Below are 18,266 nucleotides of genomic sequence, written 5' to 3'. Positions count from 1 at the left end.
CTGTCAAATTGAAGTAAAAGGAGATCTGAATGCCAAGAGTAAGACTATTCCATAATAAAGGACACCAACAACAACCTAACTCCAGATCTACATCCCACTGTAAAGGCACACACAACATGACAAACCAAGACAATATGTCTCCCCCAAACTTAGGACTCCCAATGTAATGTTTTCTGAGAAAGAAACAAAAGATTATCATCTCACTAAAGAATTACAAACATGATCAAGGAACTCAAAGAAGATAAGAAATGAACAAATTCAATAATGAAGATCAGGAAAACACAAACAAGCAGCTGAAATAAAATAAAAACAGCACAAGATGTAAAAATAGAATTTAATAGAGAGATAAAATTTTGGAAAAACTCATAAAATATAATAAAATTTGAAATGAAACTTTCAGGAAGCCAAATAAAAAGTTTAATGGGAAGCCTCACAGAGAAGATGGGTCAAGTGGAAAAGTTAACAGCAGGGCTTGAAAGACAAGGGCATGCAATTGGATCACTCAGTGAAATGAAGTGATAAGTACAGGAAGTAAGGAATACAATAAACATCAAACCTATGAACCATAGTTATAGAAGAAGGAGAAGTATCCCAGGTAAAATGCAGAGAAAATATTTCCAATAAGATCATATAAGAAAAATTTCAAAATCCAAAGAATAATATATATTAAGATGTACAAGGCAGACAGTACATGCATAGAAAGGAACAGAATGAAACTGCCCAGGCCACATATTAGACAAAATGCTAAATATCCAGAACAAAGAAGGATTTGAAAGCTTCAAGAGAGAAACACCAAGTCAAACAGGCGGGCTAATCATCAATATCTGATGTTTTTAATGCATGCTATAAAAGCCAAAGGGCTCTCTTGATGTACTAAAGTCCTAAAAGACTACAGTTTAACTACTATACCTAATGAAACTATCAGTTACAATCAAAGGTATAAGAAAACCTTTGCAAGTTAAAAGCAAGTTAAAGGAATTTGTGTCCACCAAGTCATCCAAGACGTCCTGGAAGAAATCCTTTGGAATGAAGAATGGGATAAACATAGTCAAGAAGTGACAGGGAAAAAATATCAATTTGGAAAATGGTTAAATAAAGGGAGATTAAGATAATAAACACTATAAAAGCAACACAATAACAGGACTCAATAAACATCTTTCAATAATACTTTGAACATCAATGACTTCAATTCCCCAGTAAAATGACAAGCTAGAAGACTGAATGAAAAAAGCCAGGATTTGTGATTTTCTTCCTTTAAGGAGTATATTTCATGATCAAAGACAAGGACTACCTTAAAGGGGACTGACAGTCAAAATTACTGCAAAATATAGAAACAGGAATCACATGAGAGTTGCAATTATAATACCCTTTAAATATACCTCAACTCAAAACTAATCAGAAAATACAAAGAAGGCTACATCATACTGCTCAAGTGCCCAAAGCACCGGAAGGATATTACAACTCTAAGCATATGTGCACTAACTCAGGGGGATCCAACTTCATTAGGAAGATATCTGGAGCAAGGTCAGTATAGGATTTATTAATGTCAATAGGAAGTCTAAATGCTGACTTAAATTAGGTAAAAACAAAGTGATTTTTGAAAATATTTCTGCACTTATTTTCCTGACTATTAAAATGCATAGTATTATTAATAATATCAGTGATAAACAAGAAAAGATAGTTGATTTTGATTTAAAGTTGGTTTGGATTTCAAAGCTAAATAGAATCAAATGGTGGAAGGGTTATTGTACTTTGAAAAGCAAAATTCATTTTTTATTTTATTTATATTTTGTGCATGGGGCTTAAATGCATGTTTGTTTGTGAGACATGTGTGTGCAATTACTGTGGAGCCCAGAAGATGTCAACAGAGCCTCTGGGATTGGAGTTACAGATGGCTGTGAGTTGCATGTGGGTGATGAGAATCAAACTAGGGTCCTTTGAAAGAACAACCAGTGCTATTAACCACTGAGCATTGTCGTCAGTCCAAATAATAATTTTTTTGATGTACAGTTTTAAAGTTCTTAAATGGCTTCTTTAGTGATTTTCATAAGAAAAAATTAATTTTGACATGCTTATATAACTTCTATAATTTTCATGTTTTAGGAATAATTTATGCATTAAATTATCTCCCACTATGACACATAAAATTAATCTCATTTAAAACAAGAGTATTATAATCATAGTCCTTTAAAATAGACTTGTAGTCTATTAACACATCCTTACATAAGGACATTGGAAGAAAGCTGTTGAAATGATTTCAAATGCTAAATCCATCCTCTTTTTACCTACACCACCATTTTATGGTCACGAGAGAAGTGTAACTGAGACCATGCCTGCAGAGCTGAAGACAAGCCGATCAACACAATTTAATAGCATTACAGTTGTGATTTGAATACTCCTCTGAGGAGCCATGATGATACCCCTAGATGCCTCATGGGATTTCTGCCTAGGGCTTGAAATGAGACAGAGAAAATGTTAGTGATTTTAATAACAAATTTCAAAATTTAACTTCTTTTGAATTTTTCTTTAAGAAACTAGCTATTGTCCTACTTTAAATGCCAGCAACAATCAAAAATAACAAGTAAGCTCAAAATAATCACAAACAAAATGGTAATCATATAGATAAGCAAATTACAGCATTTAGAGAGGCTTCTGGCTAAGTCTGGCTAAGTGGTTCTTGCTCACCCTTAATTACACACAGACAAAATGTAAGGTTTATACAGTGGAGAAAATAGTCGGCTATTATATAGAAAATCAGAGTGTTGTGCTTTGAAATATCAATAGGAACAAAGATCAGGTTTTCAAAATAATAGAAATGAATATTGCATTGGGAACACTAAATATTTTAATAAGCACAACCTAGACATTTTCAGAGAGCAGAGAATTTGAGGAGAGTAGAGGCCATGTAACCAAAGCTGCCCACAGGCAATTCCTCTTCAATAGGGAAGAACATCTCACTGTGTTCTTTTATACTTTGTTTCTATGACATATTCATATTGAGAACGTTTTCTGATCTCATTTCTCCCCAGCAGTTGTATAAGGTATGGAATAATTAGAAAGGAAAGATAAAAGACTTGTTACAAAGTAGATGCTTGCATAAAATAGTCAAAGAAAAATAGAACTGGGTTTTCAGTTCACCAATGTAAAAGAAAAACTTTCAATGGAAGACACAAAGGCTATTATTTTATGTGTATATAGGAAATAGAGCTATGGATGGAGAAGATTGAAAAACAGTTGTCGGTGCTTTGTCTTAAAGTACTATCTCTATGTTTTCATTATTTTGTGTTATTTCATGAAATGGAAATACCACTAGGGGAGGAAATAGATTAGATTACTATGTTAGAGTCAAGAGTCAAATCAGATCTCACATCACTCCCATGGACAACACTGAAAGAAGGTTTTATAAAATTATGGTTTGAATGTGAGATATTTTTCACCCAGGCTAATGTCTTTTAACACTTGGTCCCTCACTGGAAGGACTGTTTTTGGAGGTTATGGTACCGTATAGGGTGAAAGGCATGCCTGAAGAAATTGGATCACTGAAACACAAGGTTTTGAAGATTTAATTTTCACTTCCAGCCAGAGGTCTCTATTTCCTGGTCCACTATATATGAGCAAGTCATAGCCCAAAATCCTAGTCATAGACCAAGTCACTTCATTTGCCATTCCTTCCCCCCACCTCATGGTGAATTGCATTGTCAGAAATGATGAACGCAAAGAAATGCTTCCTCCCTGAAGTTATTTCAGGCACGTATTATTACAGCAAGAAGAAAAGTGATCTACTATAGGAATGAGGGCATGCAATAGAAGAAAACAGCAAAAGAAAGATACAGGAAACTCATTCAAGCTGGTCCTGGAACTACAGTTACCATCAGGTGTGATTTAGCATTGACATGATTAATAAATAAAAATATCAGTGATAACTGCTTTCAGGATGCTACTTTCAGGATGTAAGTCTGTGGTGTCTTACCATAGTCAGTTGATATACTAGCTCCATATACCAGCCTTTATATATATAATTTACAAACTAGGTACTTTATGTCAACATTATTTTTTATAGACTAGCTGATCAGACAATGATAATGTAGTTTATCAATTCATATAGCAAGTAACATTGTAAGTTACTTAAAATTAATTCGCAAGAATGGTTTGATATGATAGTAGGTATAGCAACAGATTGTATTGGTTGGTATAGGCTGTTTAATAACCCCAAACATAAATACATACTCTATAAGAGGTTGGTTCAGAGTTGATACTTATTGGGAATTTACATTCTATCTATTGCTACTCAAACCCTCATGTTTGATAGCACAGATAAATGTAATTGCTAACTGCATAATGGAATTTGTAATTTTGCTGATAAAACAGATTACCAATGTTCACATAAGCTAACTAAAGGATACATTTGCATTATACAATAATATATTTATATTATAAAATATTCTCATGAATTTGTGTTTCATGATTGCAGTGTTTCTAGAATATTTTTCTATTTTCTAAAAAAGGAAAACAAACAAACATTCCCAAACAAAAAACCAGGGCTACTCAAGTATAAATACAAGCAGTACAAGTAGGACAGAGAATGTAAAAATTTTTAGGCTAAAATAAATTGTATAGGCAAATTTTGAGTTTAGTTTTCAAATACTATATATAAAAAGTTATATTTTTCTCACCAAGGCAATAATAAATAATTCAAGAATTACAACTTCTATTGACTAAATGTAAAACTTACTAATTGTAGAAAAATTGGGAGATTATAATACATTTTAAAATGTATGTGTGTGTGTATTTCTCTTATCTGTGTACTTGTGTGTTTATTGGTGCACCAATTGTATATAGGTGCGTTTCTGTTGCCAGAAGAGCTCAGAAGAGGATGTTGAATCCCCTAGAAATGGAATTACGGATGTTGTGAATACAGGTTCAGCAAGTGCCTTTAACTGCTGAGTTATCTCCAGCTTCAAATGCAATTTTTGAAAAGCTGTTTGGTTATATATTATATGATTAAAACTGAACCTGGGTGTGATGGTTCACATCTATAATCCCTGTACTCAGGAAGCTGAAGCAGGAGGATTGACATTAGTTAACATAGTGAGTTCCTGGCATGCCTTGAAAATCAAATGAGATATTGTATCATTCAATAGAAAAGACCAAAGAAGAAAACCATCAATGCAATAATACAAAGATTGGGAGGAGTATAATAGTGAAGAAATACTGACATTTGTTTGGGTTTTTTTTTCCCCTGAAATCTTGACTAGTGCTTGAATAAATGTGTAAATTATATGCATGAATACATGTTCACCTAAACATGTGTATTCATATAAACATATATTCATGTAATGTACACACATATGCATATATATATGAACATATCTCTCATAAAGTATTGGGAACCAGAGATGACAGTATAATAGTGGTAATAATTTTGGGGAATAGAAAGCAAATGGGTCTATGCTAACAAGATCTAATGATATTGAATGATTGCTTGTCATTTTGCAAAGCTAAGAGATATTGTAACTTACCTGTATAGAATAGTTGATAGACTTAAGAATGACTCATGTAATACCTCACAGGTTCAAGAATGAATGCAATGAAAAAAATGGATCATGTTTGCTTGGCAGATTAGAGATGCCAGCCCTAGACCTTATGGGTTGATGGACTGTGTTTGATTTCTCAGGGAAATAACAGAAGTATTTTTTCTCTCCAAATATTTTTGCTTGGAGAAGGACAAGGCACATTCAGGAGTAGAAATGAAACATAGGATGGGGACTATCCTTATTCAAACTAAATCCTGTTGCTTATGTTCCCCAAAATTGATAAGAAACATGCCTGGAGTGTCGGGTCTACATAAAAGACTTAAAAAATTAAGAGCAAGTGAGGAAGTCTAAAAAGTTCTAAACTCATATTCTTCTAGAGCAGGGGTTCTTTAGCTTCCTAATGTTGGGATCCTTTTAAACTGTTCCTCATGTTATTGTGACCGCTAACCATAAAATGACTTTTGTTGCTACTTCATAACTGTACTTTTGATACTGTTATGAATCATAATGCAACATCTGTGCTTTAAGATAGTCTCAGGCAACCCCTGTGAAAGGATCATTTGAGCCCTTAAAGAGCGCTCCTAGAGTGAGGTGATCAAGTACTACATGACCCAGAGATACAATTAATAGAAAAATAGGGAGCTATTAACAATCATATCACAGCTAAATAATTGTGTCCCAGGAAGACCAGGATGTGGGCCACTCTAACATGGAGTGATGTTCAAAGTCAGCAAGACGTTAATACAAGACCTATTAATAATTACACATAGCCAATAATTCCAAGAATCCAAAGAAAGTACTGAAAACCACAAGAAACAAACAAAGCAAAAAGATCAACAACAACAAAAGGAACTTTAAGCAAACTATAGAAGAAGAAATAAGAGAAAAGATATTTGTTATCCTTGGGATAGAAAATAAAAGTTTTACATTTCTTTGGTTGGTTGGTTTTGTTTTTTGTTTGTTTGTTTTTGTTGTTTTGTTTTGTTTTGTTTTGAGACAGGGTTTCTCTGTGTAGCCCTGGCTGTCCTGGAACTCACTCTGTAGACCAGGTTGCCCTCAAACTCAGAAATCCACCTGCCTCTATGTTTTACATTTCTAAGGAATCAATAGAAGACTAGTCAAAGGGAAATTTTCCAAAAGGTAACTATGACTTAAAAATTACAATTTAGAAAGTTAGAGGAAAAAAAAAAAAACAGAAATATCCTGAGATAACATCATGAGCAGAAAAAGAAAAAGAAATTCTAGGAGTTTCCTGTGTGAAGGTTAACACTTAGTAAACAGATGAGGATGAGCCTACTGCAAGACATACTATCACGAAGATGGTGTCTATCTCAGTTACCTTTCCTGTTGTTATAGCAAAATATTCTGACAGAAGGACCTTACGAGACAGAGGGTTTAATTCAGTCTAGAGTTCAGGGTCATCATCCACCATGGTGTTGAAGGTAGAGCAGCAGGTACTTGATGCATTGGGCTCATTGCCCTCACAGTCAGGAAGCAGATAGTACTGATTGACTCCTTGGGCTTAGATCACTTCATAATTTTTTTCTACACCATCCAAGATCCCAACCCAGAGAACTGTGCTATCCATCATGGGTTGTTATTGTCACAGGAGTCACATATAATGAAGACAATCCCAAGAGACTAACCTAGCCTAGAAAATCCCTCACAGGTTTGTCTGGAGGCCTGTCTCCTAGGCGATTTTAGAGCTTGTTAAGTATGAACATTATGAACATTACCCATCACAGTGACATTATGGTAAAGGGATGCTTTTTCTTAGTTTCAAAGAAAAGGGAATGTCTTATTAAAGGACTGTAACCTCCCCAGCCTGAAACCTGTTTGCTCAGGTTTCAGAAGAGAGCACTGGGGCGGAGCTTGCTGCCCTATCCTTCTGCTACTCCCACTGCTGCTGCCTGCCACCTTGATGTTATGGAGTCAAACACGTGGTCACCTGCAACTTTACTCCAGGATGATTTGGCAGGAAAGGGCCCCTGCCCCTGCTTCATAACCCAGTGTCGGAAATAGTAAAATCGAACCTTGATCAGACTGGTTGCCTTGGTTCCATCTTTATCGCGCCGCCTAGCGCCCCCCCCACCCCCCCTTCTCTTGAAGATTCCAAGATGCTTTTCCAGACTAGAACCCAGACATGTGAGCCGCTGGTCAGCGCAACAAAGGACCAAGGAATGATTAAAGAAATGCCACTTACAAAGAAGGAAGCAAAATCAGGACATAAGTTATGGGAAGCATGGTTTCCAAAATGGGGAGAATGAAGAAATGAAAATTACATGTTGATGGCATGTGCTAGATAGAGAGAGCAGTTTGTCATGGAGAAAAGTGAAAGGCCTGCAGAAACCCACCATTAATTTCTAGTCTGGAAACCTGAGAACAGAACATACTAAATGCTATTCTCTATTTGCTATGCATGGACAATGTCCTATTCCATTTCTTACAAGAGCCACTTCAGCTTTACAACCATGGTGTGTTAGCTAATTCTGAAGCAAGGGCAACAGAAAGTGAGTTTAGATGCAGCATGGGCAATGATGACAGGATAAGGTAGGTTTTTAAGATAGATTTGTAAAGAGTAGTTTGTTTTTAGATTTTATTATCTGCGGTAAGGAGACATGACTAGCTTGGCCTTCAATATTGATTTTGATTGTTAAGATATGAGTAAACATAGAATTATGATTAATAATTACATAAAGAGAATCTGTCCTAATGAACTCATGTATATACAAATATAACAAGCATTATTTCCACAACCTTATATGCAGGGACACCTTGTTCAAAGTTTCCTTTTTGATCATTGCTAAGACAAATAAACAGCAAATACTTAAATGGCAAGTCTCACAGTTTCTAGCATATATTTGTTTTATGACTTGAAATGGTTGCCTTCTAGGTCTATATAATACTATGCACATTATTCAACTTTCCTGATTGCAGAAATTAGACACAACATTAGAGCAGATATCAGCATCTATATTAAGGTTCTCTCCAAAAAATGTTAAAGGTCATCTCTTATGAAGCTTGGCTAACTCAGAAAGAATGAAAGGTGACCTGTAAAACTGAAAAAACCCAGAACTCAGAAGAAAAGAAACCTAGTCATTGCTGCTGTTTAGCTGGGAGCAAGAAATGTCTAGTTTAAAGTATGAGCTTACTTCTGAAGACTTTGGGTTTCTGTGATAACAAAAGAATGAGCTGGTCTTAATTGCATTTCTCAGGATCTATTTTGTTTTTATAATCCATTTAATTCACTCCACTTAAAAGTTGATTGCTGTGGACTGGACAAGAGATTGAAGCTCCAAACATCAGAGGTAATGAAACAGTCATCCAGCTATGACAATGGAAGGACATCCTAAGATTTTGAATGAAGAAACAGCATAAAACAGTATGCATTTAAAATATTGTGTGGTCATGTTGTGTGAAAGTATTCCAATACAGTTTAATTTTCATCTTGGTTCCATTTTAGAGGCTCCCACAGAGTCCAAATCTACATGACCTTGTTTTTACACTTTCTAGCCTATGGTAGAGGCCCCAGATTGCCTTTTATAGTTTTTCTCTGCCTTTCTTGACTGGAAGTTTGAAAACCATTTGAGAACTTTTGTAGTATTAACCTATCACCATGACTGACATACAATGAAGAAGAGATTTCAAAGAAAGCCTGGCAGGTGGAAGCCATGTATAGAATAAGTGAGAATCTGAAAGAAAGTGTTCCATGAGAGTGGTAATCAGTCAGAAGGAGAGTCCTTCCTCGGCTGGGTTTGATCAGTGAGTTGCTTCCAAGATTTTCAATTGAAGCTGTATGAACAGAATTGAATTCAAAGATTTATACTGATTGTGAGGAACTGAAATAGCTGAACGTGAGAGGCAGGAGTTGCTGAGTGATTACAAAGGTTTATAACAAAGACAGCTTGTGAGAGGTCGACAAAGAGGAGGAGACGTGGCTGAGGGAAGACAGAACAGAGAACAGAGTGGATCCACGCTTAGGTTAACTATAGAGGAGGCAAACCAGGTTAGGAGATAGAAAAGGAAATAAAGTGCCTTGGATAAAAACAGGAGAGAGTGAGGGAAATAAAATGGAAGAAGCCAGGATATGAGGCTTATATTCATCACACACACACACACACACACACACACACACACACACACACTCACAGCAGCAGGGTGGGGAAAGGGAAAGGAAAATGCAGGAACATGAAGGGGTTAAGAGCTCAGGAAGCACCACACAGAACAGGTGAACTTTGTGTCCTGATTTCTAGCTATTTCCTTTCCATCAGGGAAAGGCAAGGACTACTGTTATAGTAAATCTAGACAATGTCAACACAACTCCATTTCATCCGATCACGCTTTCAAGCCAGCTGGTATCCAGCCCTGTTTAAGACAACTCACTGAAAAATCAGCCAAATAGTGGGGATTATATTTAAATTATCTTAAGTGTTGGGATAGCATCTTAAGAAATGTAAAAACAAGAGATTCTGTGATGAGTAGGTACAGATATGGTCAAGGGAAAATCTACAGTGGTGGTCTGCTCCAGGTATAGAGAGATCATTTGATGTCAGTGAGTGTATGAGTTACCTTAGAATGGCATCACAAAATTATGCAAGGGAATGTGCTTCTAGATTAATTATGAATTGAAACTGGTAACTGTTACTTCATTGTTTCTGTGCTGATTTCATTTAAATGTGTTCTCTGATTAAAAACCCCAAGGCATTAGTGAGACAATTAAGAAGTAAATAGTTTATAGTCAACATACTGTTCAAGCCATAGATAATGAGTTAGGAAGTTTTGATGATGATGATGATGATGATGAAGAGATGCTAATAAGAAACACTCATTTCAGAAAGCATATTGCAGATTTTACCACAGATCTGAAGTAAACACTGATGTGTGAGTGTGTGTGTGTATGTATGAACTATCTATATATATATGAACTATCTATATATATGAACTTGCACACACACACACACACACACACACACACACACACACATTCACAGACATTTAACTAGAGGCTATTTCTAAGCACATAAGCTTAGCTTAACTGTCAGGATCAGTGACTGACAATGTAAGTAACTTGAGACTTAACTTTTCTAAGCTTTAATTATAAAAAACAAGACCATAATTGTAATTTTAACTATCTCATGGTCTTCTGAGTCAGTAAAAGACTTTTGTATTATGTTTTTAAAATGTTCTAACATTTTATTTGTCCTTAATATCTCTCTCTCTCTCTCTCTCTCTCTCTTTCTCTCTCAATCCCTCTCTCTCAATCTCTCTCTCTCTCCCTACCTACCTACCTACCTACCTACCTATTAGTAGAGTATAAAATATAAAATTCCTTATCATATATTTCCCAGTATGTCAGTTCTTTCCAACTATTAATTTTAACCTATATTTTGTGTATAATCTAACTTTCCTTTATTGAGGAACATGCTAAGATTACAAAACCAGAAAACTATAAACAATACACAATACTTTATATGATAAATTTGGCAGTATGTGCCACACATGAGAAGGAGTGTATGTTTTAGAGTTAGGAACAGTATACAGGGAAACATGTAGCCAGAGTTCAGAGGCCTTTAGGAGCATTACCACTTGGTGGGTGTGCCCTGCAGGATGCCCTCTCTCTAAAGGGAGATGGTACTACTCTACATATATACAATATACTCTGAGGCCTGGTTGCTAGACATAGTCCAGGTGAAGGGGTTGCAGATAAAATCGGCTGTTAGAGTAAATCAAGTGAATAACTGTACTGTTCAAGGATGACCTGAATAGGTATGCTCTAGTGGAGGGTCTGCAGATCAAAGTTCCTTCTGGGCTCCAAGCAATCCATGATCAATGACCATGATAAATATAGAACCATGGGCCTTAAAATCATGAAAAACCAACTCTCCTAGAAATTTGAAAGAATTTCTAAGAAAATTCTAAACCTCAGAGGAAATGAGAACTCTAGTGGACTCCTGGCTCTGCAGTCTGCTTAGGGTGTGCACAGTGCACCCAGCTCATCTCTGTCAATCACAGAGAGTAGTCATGCAGAGGTGGCACAACTGTGAGCTGCTGAGGAAGTAAGTACCACGGGAAAGAAGGGTGTGGGGTTTGAGGTGAGGTGACATACATAGGTTCATGACACTTGTCACTAGGACACATGTCTGTTACCCCAGTGATTTGTCACCCACTGCCCACATTTTGTACCATGGAAATATGTGAGAAGCACAATAAAGATAAAGAAAATAATATTATCCAGTACCAGAGCTTAGGAATATGAGCAGGGAGCTCTCTATAAATATTAGATTAAAAAGACATGAACAGCTTTTACCATTATAGAGCGTAATAGAATTTGATCGGCTAAATCCCAGGGCTTTATAAAGCACAAATTATGTAAACAAGCTTAATGGCTTTCTGATAAAACTACAAAACTATTGGTATGAAGAATACAAGAGGTGTTTTTTTTTTTGTTTTTTTTTTTGATTTGGACTTTTAAACTCATGTACATCTAGTAGTCGTACAGAGTCATGTACCAGATCATAGATGCTTTTTACTCAAACTATTTTTGGGGGTTGAGGAGATGGTTCAGTGAGTGAAAGCCTGGTGCAACCCTGAAAACCTGCTTTCAAATCTCTAGAAAAGCTGGACCCAACAGCATAGTCACCTGTATTCCCAGTAGGCCTCTCTAGATGCTTGTAGGTCAGGCAAACTGGTTAATCCAATGGCCAAGAGACATTGCCTCAAAGAGGATTATATACAACATGAATTTGAATAAAATCCCAAGGTAAACAAAGCAGCAAATTCTTTTGGAAGGGATTTACTAGAAACATCACTTCTTCCTGGCAACTCTGAAGCTCTTGAAACGTTCTGTCATTAAGGACCCTCTCTAATTTGTAAGGGATGTAGGTCAATAAATGGCTTCTTCAACATATCGGTGCAGGATCTTCAAACCTCTAGATAAAGCTTACTTTCAGAGTCCTAGCAGCTATTATTTTCCACACTTCTATTATAGCACCATATCCAGCATGTACTTCACAGTGATTCAAAAATCTCTCTAGAGTTCTCCATACTTAAGTCATCCTCTAGAATCTCAACTATCACCTCACTCTCTACAGGGATAACTCACTGTTGCCCAAATACTGTCAGGTATTTTTTTTTTCATTTTTTTCCTAATGTGTGTCTGTGTGCATATGTGCATTTATGAGCACACACTTACATGCTATACAGTCAAACTTATTTGCTATGTGTTCTGTCTATCCCTCTATCTATCAGCCTGCCTCTCAGGCTCACTAACCCACTAGGAGTTTAGTTCTTGGGACATTGATTTGTGGGTCTCTTTTCTTTCCTCACCTTTTTAGTACCTTATCTCCTTTTATTCCTTTAGGTTTCTGTAGCAGGAACAGATTTCTCAAGTCATGAAGTGATATATCTGGATTTTTATAGGCTATCTCAGCCTGCCGTAGCTCCCTTGACCTTACAACATTTCTTCAATAGGAACAGTTCAAGCCAGCCTTCATGGTATTATGCTTTGATGATGGCTATTCCATAAAGAACATTTTATTTCCAGAATTGTTGATAAGTGACAAAGAGCTAAATGATCTTCTTGAAGTTATTTGGCATGCTCAAAAACTGTAAGACAAGATTCTTCAAGGGTTCTTGGACACACCAATGTTCATAACTATCTTAGATAGGAGAGATCTATCCTGAATGCAGTTGTATTGTTCTTACTGCCCAGACTGTGCCAGGATTTATGGGTTGTCTCCTTATGATTCTATCAAGGAGATATGGGTAAGATGGAATTTGCAGCTTTCATGCACATTGTGCTTCAATGCACAGAAAAGCATCTTTCTCCAGATTAAACCAGCCCTTCATTTTATGCATGCAGGCTGTAAGTCTCATGCTTTTGTTTTTGAAGTTTCTCTTTTTAAATGCAGACAGAAACCAACTGAAGTGACATCTTGGCCAGAATGTCTTAGGTTAATACTTAAACTCATCGGACTATTAACTTACTAGATAAATCAGGATCAAGAAACATAAATTTCTCACAAGCTGCACTCATGTTCTGGTAAGATTAAAATAAAGTCCAGCAAGAGCTGGTGAGAGGACAGTTGGAAAGTTAACCATCAAAACAATTAGCTAAATTTCTCTGTGAGGTAATCTCTCCCTAGTGCATATCACAGTTCTTGGGGGAGGAAGAAACTTAGGGGAGATATCTTTACAGTCTTCTATGCATGGCTTCTACCCTGAAGTCATGTCCAGCCCTTGCCATTCCCCCTGTCATTCTGCATCATGCCTGACTGCGATACTGCAGTAAATTCTCTACTGAGTTCTCCCTGCCCATGGTGGTGTTTAAAGTTTTGAGTTTTAGCCACAGAATCCTATTTCCACTTGAGACTTAATGAAACCTTTAGAGGTGGAGACAATACACTTGCTTGGAAATAAATGGCACACAGAACCCCATTAATGATTCTGAAACATAGATCTAAAATTATTGGCTTCAAACAGATTTCAGTAGACTATTTTTGGAACAATATGAGCAAATTACTTAGCTCTTGTAACTTCAAGAAATATGAGTACTTTATCTAGTTATTTTCTCATTTACCCGATATGCTGAGACTTACCTGTGGATTCTACTACTTTATTTGTACAATAATGCTAGTTATAGGCAGTTAGTAGTCCACTTGGTAATAAAACATACGAAAACCTAGTGAATTTAGCCAAGTTAGTTTAGGTGCCTATGATTACATAACTGGTGACTAATGGAACTCAAATCCAGTTATTGGCATGAAGAACTGATAATACCTAGCAGGTTATTAGGGAAGTTTCATGCATCCATCACCATACCACTATGAAGACCATTCCATTGCCTTTATCATTCAGCATCCTACATCTCAGTTCACATCAAATGCTAGTCATCTCCTGGAACTATAATGGTGATGGCTCAAAGCCATATCTGGATTTTCTGACTGAAATATGCTGACAATCTGTTAGAAATTTCACTCCAATCTTAGAGAGTTGTGCATCATATACACAGCTTTGGGAGTTTGCAAGAAACCACAAGCTCATTTCACTGGCCTGAAATTTAATATGGAATTGAAGAAAAAACAGAATCTCTTCCTAAATAAATTTCATGAAAGCTTTGTGTAATCTTTGCAATTGCCAGAAAGGGATTTGAGTACACAGAAGTTACCCTTCTATGGAGAACAGAAGACAATCATGAGTGGCTGGTAAGCCTTCCCCAGATATAATCAGGCAGAGACTGGGCAGTGATACCACTTGTATCCAGCCTAGGACACCAAGGGTGGTAACTTCACATGTTACTTCTTTTGTGGACTTCAATTATGCAATTTTACTTTCCTGGTTTTCTTTTACATATTGATTTTTTTTCTTAAAAGTATTAACTATTCATAGTTTAACTCAAAGTAAAACTATTTTAAAATATTTACTTATGTGGGTGTTTGCCTGCAAATGTGCATATATATAACATATATATATATATGTGTGTGTGTGTGTGTGTATATATATGTGTATATATATATGTGTATATATATATATATATATATAAAAAACATAGATAGAGATAGAGATAGAGATAGAGATAGAGATAGAGATAGAGATAGAGATAGAGATAGAGATAGAGATAGTACCTATGGGGGTCAAAGAGGGCATCATATCCCAAGGTCCTGGAGTTACAGATGGTTGTAAACTTCCTTGTGAGTGCTGGGAACTGAACCCAGGTCCTTTAGGAAAGCACTGGTTTTTAATACTGAGCTGTTTCTCAGGTTCTAAATGGTAAACTTTTGAGAAATTACAGTGTCTGGGTTATTTTTAGCTTCTGGTTATTATAAATAAGGCTGCTATGAACATAGTGGAGCATGTGTCCTTATATCCCTCAACAGAGGAATGGATATAGAAAATGTGGTACATTTATACAATGGAGTACTACTCAGCTATTAAAAACAATACATTTATGAAATTCTTAGACAAATGGATGGATCTGGAGGATATCATCCTGAGTGAGGTAACACAATCACAAAAGAACACGCATGATAAGCACTCACTGATAAGTGGATATTAGCCTAGGAACTTAGAATAGCCAAGATACAATTTGCAAAACACATGAAACTCAAGAAGAAGGAAGACCAAAGTGTGGATACTTCATTCCTTCTTAGAATGGGGAAAAATACCCATGGAAGGAGTTACAGAGAAAAAGTGTGGAGCAGAGACTGAAGGTAGGACCATCCAGAGACTGCCCCACCAGGAATCCATCCCATAAACAACCACCAAACCCAGACAATATTGCATATGCCAGCAAGATTTTGCTGACAGGACCCTGATATAGCTCTCTCTTGTGAGGCTATGCCAGTGCCTGGCAAAAACAGAAGTGGATGTTCACATTCATGTATTGGATGGAACACAGGGCCCCTAATGAAGGAGCTAGAGAAAATACCCAAGGAGCTAAAGGGGTTTGCAACCCTATAGGAGGAACAACAATATGAACTAACCAGTACTCCCCCCACCCACCCAGAGCTTGTGTCTCTAGTTGTATATGTAGCAGATGATGGCCTAGTCGGCCATCAATGGGAGGAGAGGCTCCTGGTCTTGCAAAGATCATATGCCCCAGTACAGGGGAATGCCAGGGCCAGGAAGCGGGAGTGGGTGGGTTGGGGAGCAGGGCTGGGGCGGGAGGGAGGGTATAGGGGACTTTCGGGATAGTATTTGAAATGTAAATGAAGAAAATATCTAATAAAAAGGAAATTTCAGTGTCATAGGTTTTCATGGTATACATTTCAGCATTTTTGCCTAATAAGCCCAACAATATTTAATTTCTTAGATGTGATGAGAATACAGCACCAGAACAACAAAGAGCTCAGAGAACTATTATTTTCAACATACAGAGAAGCCATCCTCATGAAACATAAATGTGACATAGTTACCTGTCATGTTGCAATAAACCTTCAGAGGCCCCAGTGGTCCACTGCCATCAGGATCTATCCAGTAGTAATTTGATGTCTGGCCAAGGTGTTTGTATGCTTCACAGGAGGGCTCGTAGATGGCTGGAATGAAATATTCCACATGAGCACAATACAAAACAAATGTCTCCCGAGCTCAGAGCCCTAGTTCACATGCCCAGCACTGGCTGGATGCTGTGTAAACATGTCTTCCTGCTAGAGTGAACATTCATTTTTCTCTAAAGTTTAATTCATGACTTAGTGGTTTCTCTATAAGCATTTCTGACCCCTGAATCTACTTATATGACTGTACACCTGGGGAAAGGATCTACCCCATCTGTAACTTACTAATAACACATGCAACATATGTTTCTACTGGGGCTCATGACCTTTTAATTCATACTCATTTGTAGCCATCATAATATTAATATAAGTTCCTTTATTTTGAAAGACTGTAAATAATTGAACTATCAAGTAAGATAAAGGAAATATTTCTCTTAAGTTCTGTATCACTAATATAAATTTTGCATAAATTATAGGTAATGTATAATCTTCTTGTGGTTTAGGCAGAAGGAACACTGGTTTCCTGATTCAGTTTGTTACAGGTGCTTTAATTGCATCAAATTGAGTTTGTGTAAAAAGCTTGCATTTGCATAATTGAATTATAGGCTCTTTTCCATTGTTTTTTTTTTCCTTTTCTTTCCATGTCTGTGACATACTTTCTTTTTCTTGAAGAGGCTGCACCTGTTTTTAGAAGTACAAAATGGACATTTATATATTGTCTTGGTTGTGTGACTCTCAAAAAAGCTATTAAGAGAAGTTTTGGATTTTTTTTTCCTTTTCCCCAGCAGGTCCAAAATAGCATTCATGTGGAACATGAATAAACTTCACACAGGAGAAGCAACTTAGCACTGGTGAAAAATCTGTTATCTGGTGCATTCCCTATACAAACTTAGAAAGTGTTGTTGCCCAGTGCTCCTGAGAACTGCTGTGTGCTAAATTAGGAAATAGGGAGCCTGAGTCTGAGGTATCCTCTGTTTATCCTCTATCAGACTTCCCTGTCCCTCTTCATGACTTTCTCTAACCAAGGATAATAGACAGCTTTTACATTTCATTATATTTCAATGAATTTCTTTCATTATACCCATATTACCACATTCTGTCAAATGATTCTATAATTCTTTGGTTGATGTGCTTTCTTTCTTTCCTTCCTTTTGCAAAGAGTTAACACAAAGAGTTTCTGTGATGTGTCACAAAGTAACACCTGTCTATGCAAATATGGCTGGATACAGTCCAGATTCAAGACCTTTGAAGCAGCATTTGTTTGTTGATTATGAGGTATTGCTTATGCTTCAAGTGCTGTTGGAAAAGGATGTGGCTAGAAAAGGAAGCAGAACCCATTAATCATTGCCCCAGGATAACCATTAATAGGTCCACTTTCAATCTCTTAAGTGTCTACACAATAAACTACATATTTTCTCTAATTGTGGATGCCATGCCAAGTGAAACACTGTAATAAAAGGCTGGAGAAAATGTTTTTAAATGTTCAGCAGGAGGATGCTATAATTAGATGTAGGCTTCAAAATGAAAACTCCATGTAGTAAATGGTAGGTTGTAGGGGAGTGTCACTGCTATTGGCCAGTTCAAAGATGATTGGCAGTTGATCTAAAGCAATGTAGCCAATGATAAAGTTGGCAGAACTAGATGCAGCTGTTCTAAAGTCAAGATGACATGGAGGTCGACAGAATAAAAGTGAGTAGGAATAACTGTAGGAATTATCATATCTATGTTCCATTTATTACAA

General features: G+C 36.6%; 1 protein-coding gene across 1 annotated transcript in view; it reads right to left on the bottom strand.

Moving 5' to 3' along the window:
• Cntnap2 (contactin associated protein-like 2) overlaps positions 1–18,266 on the bottom strand; it is a 2,241,333-nt gene that overhangs the window by 863,483 nt on the left and 1,359,584 nt on the right. Inside the window, exon 12 of the mRNA NM_001004357.2 lies at positions 16,448–16,567. Within this exon, the coding sequence (NP_001004357.2) occupies positions 16,448–16,567 (120 nt within the window). The remainder of the gene's footprint in view (positions 1–16,447; positions 16,568–18,266) is intronic.

The sequence above is a fragment of the Mus musculus genome, chromosome 6, assembly GCF_000001635.26.
Source record: "Mus musculus strain C57BL/6J chromosome 6, GRCm38.p6 C57BL/6J".
Taxonomy (NCBI): Eukaryota; Metazoa; Chordata; class Mammalia; order Rodentia; family Muridae; genus Mus; species Mus musculus.
Note: the sequence above shows the minus strand (reverse complement) of the source record. Positions and strands in the feature narration are given on the sequence as shown.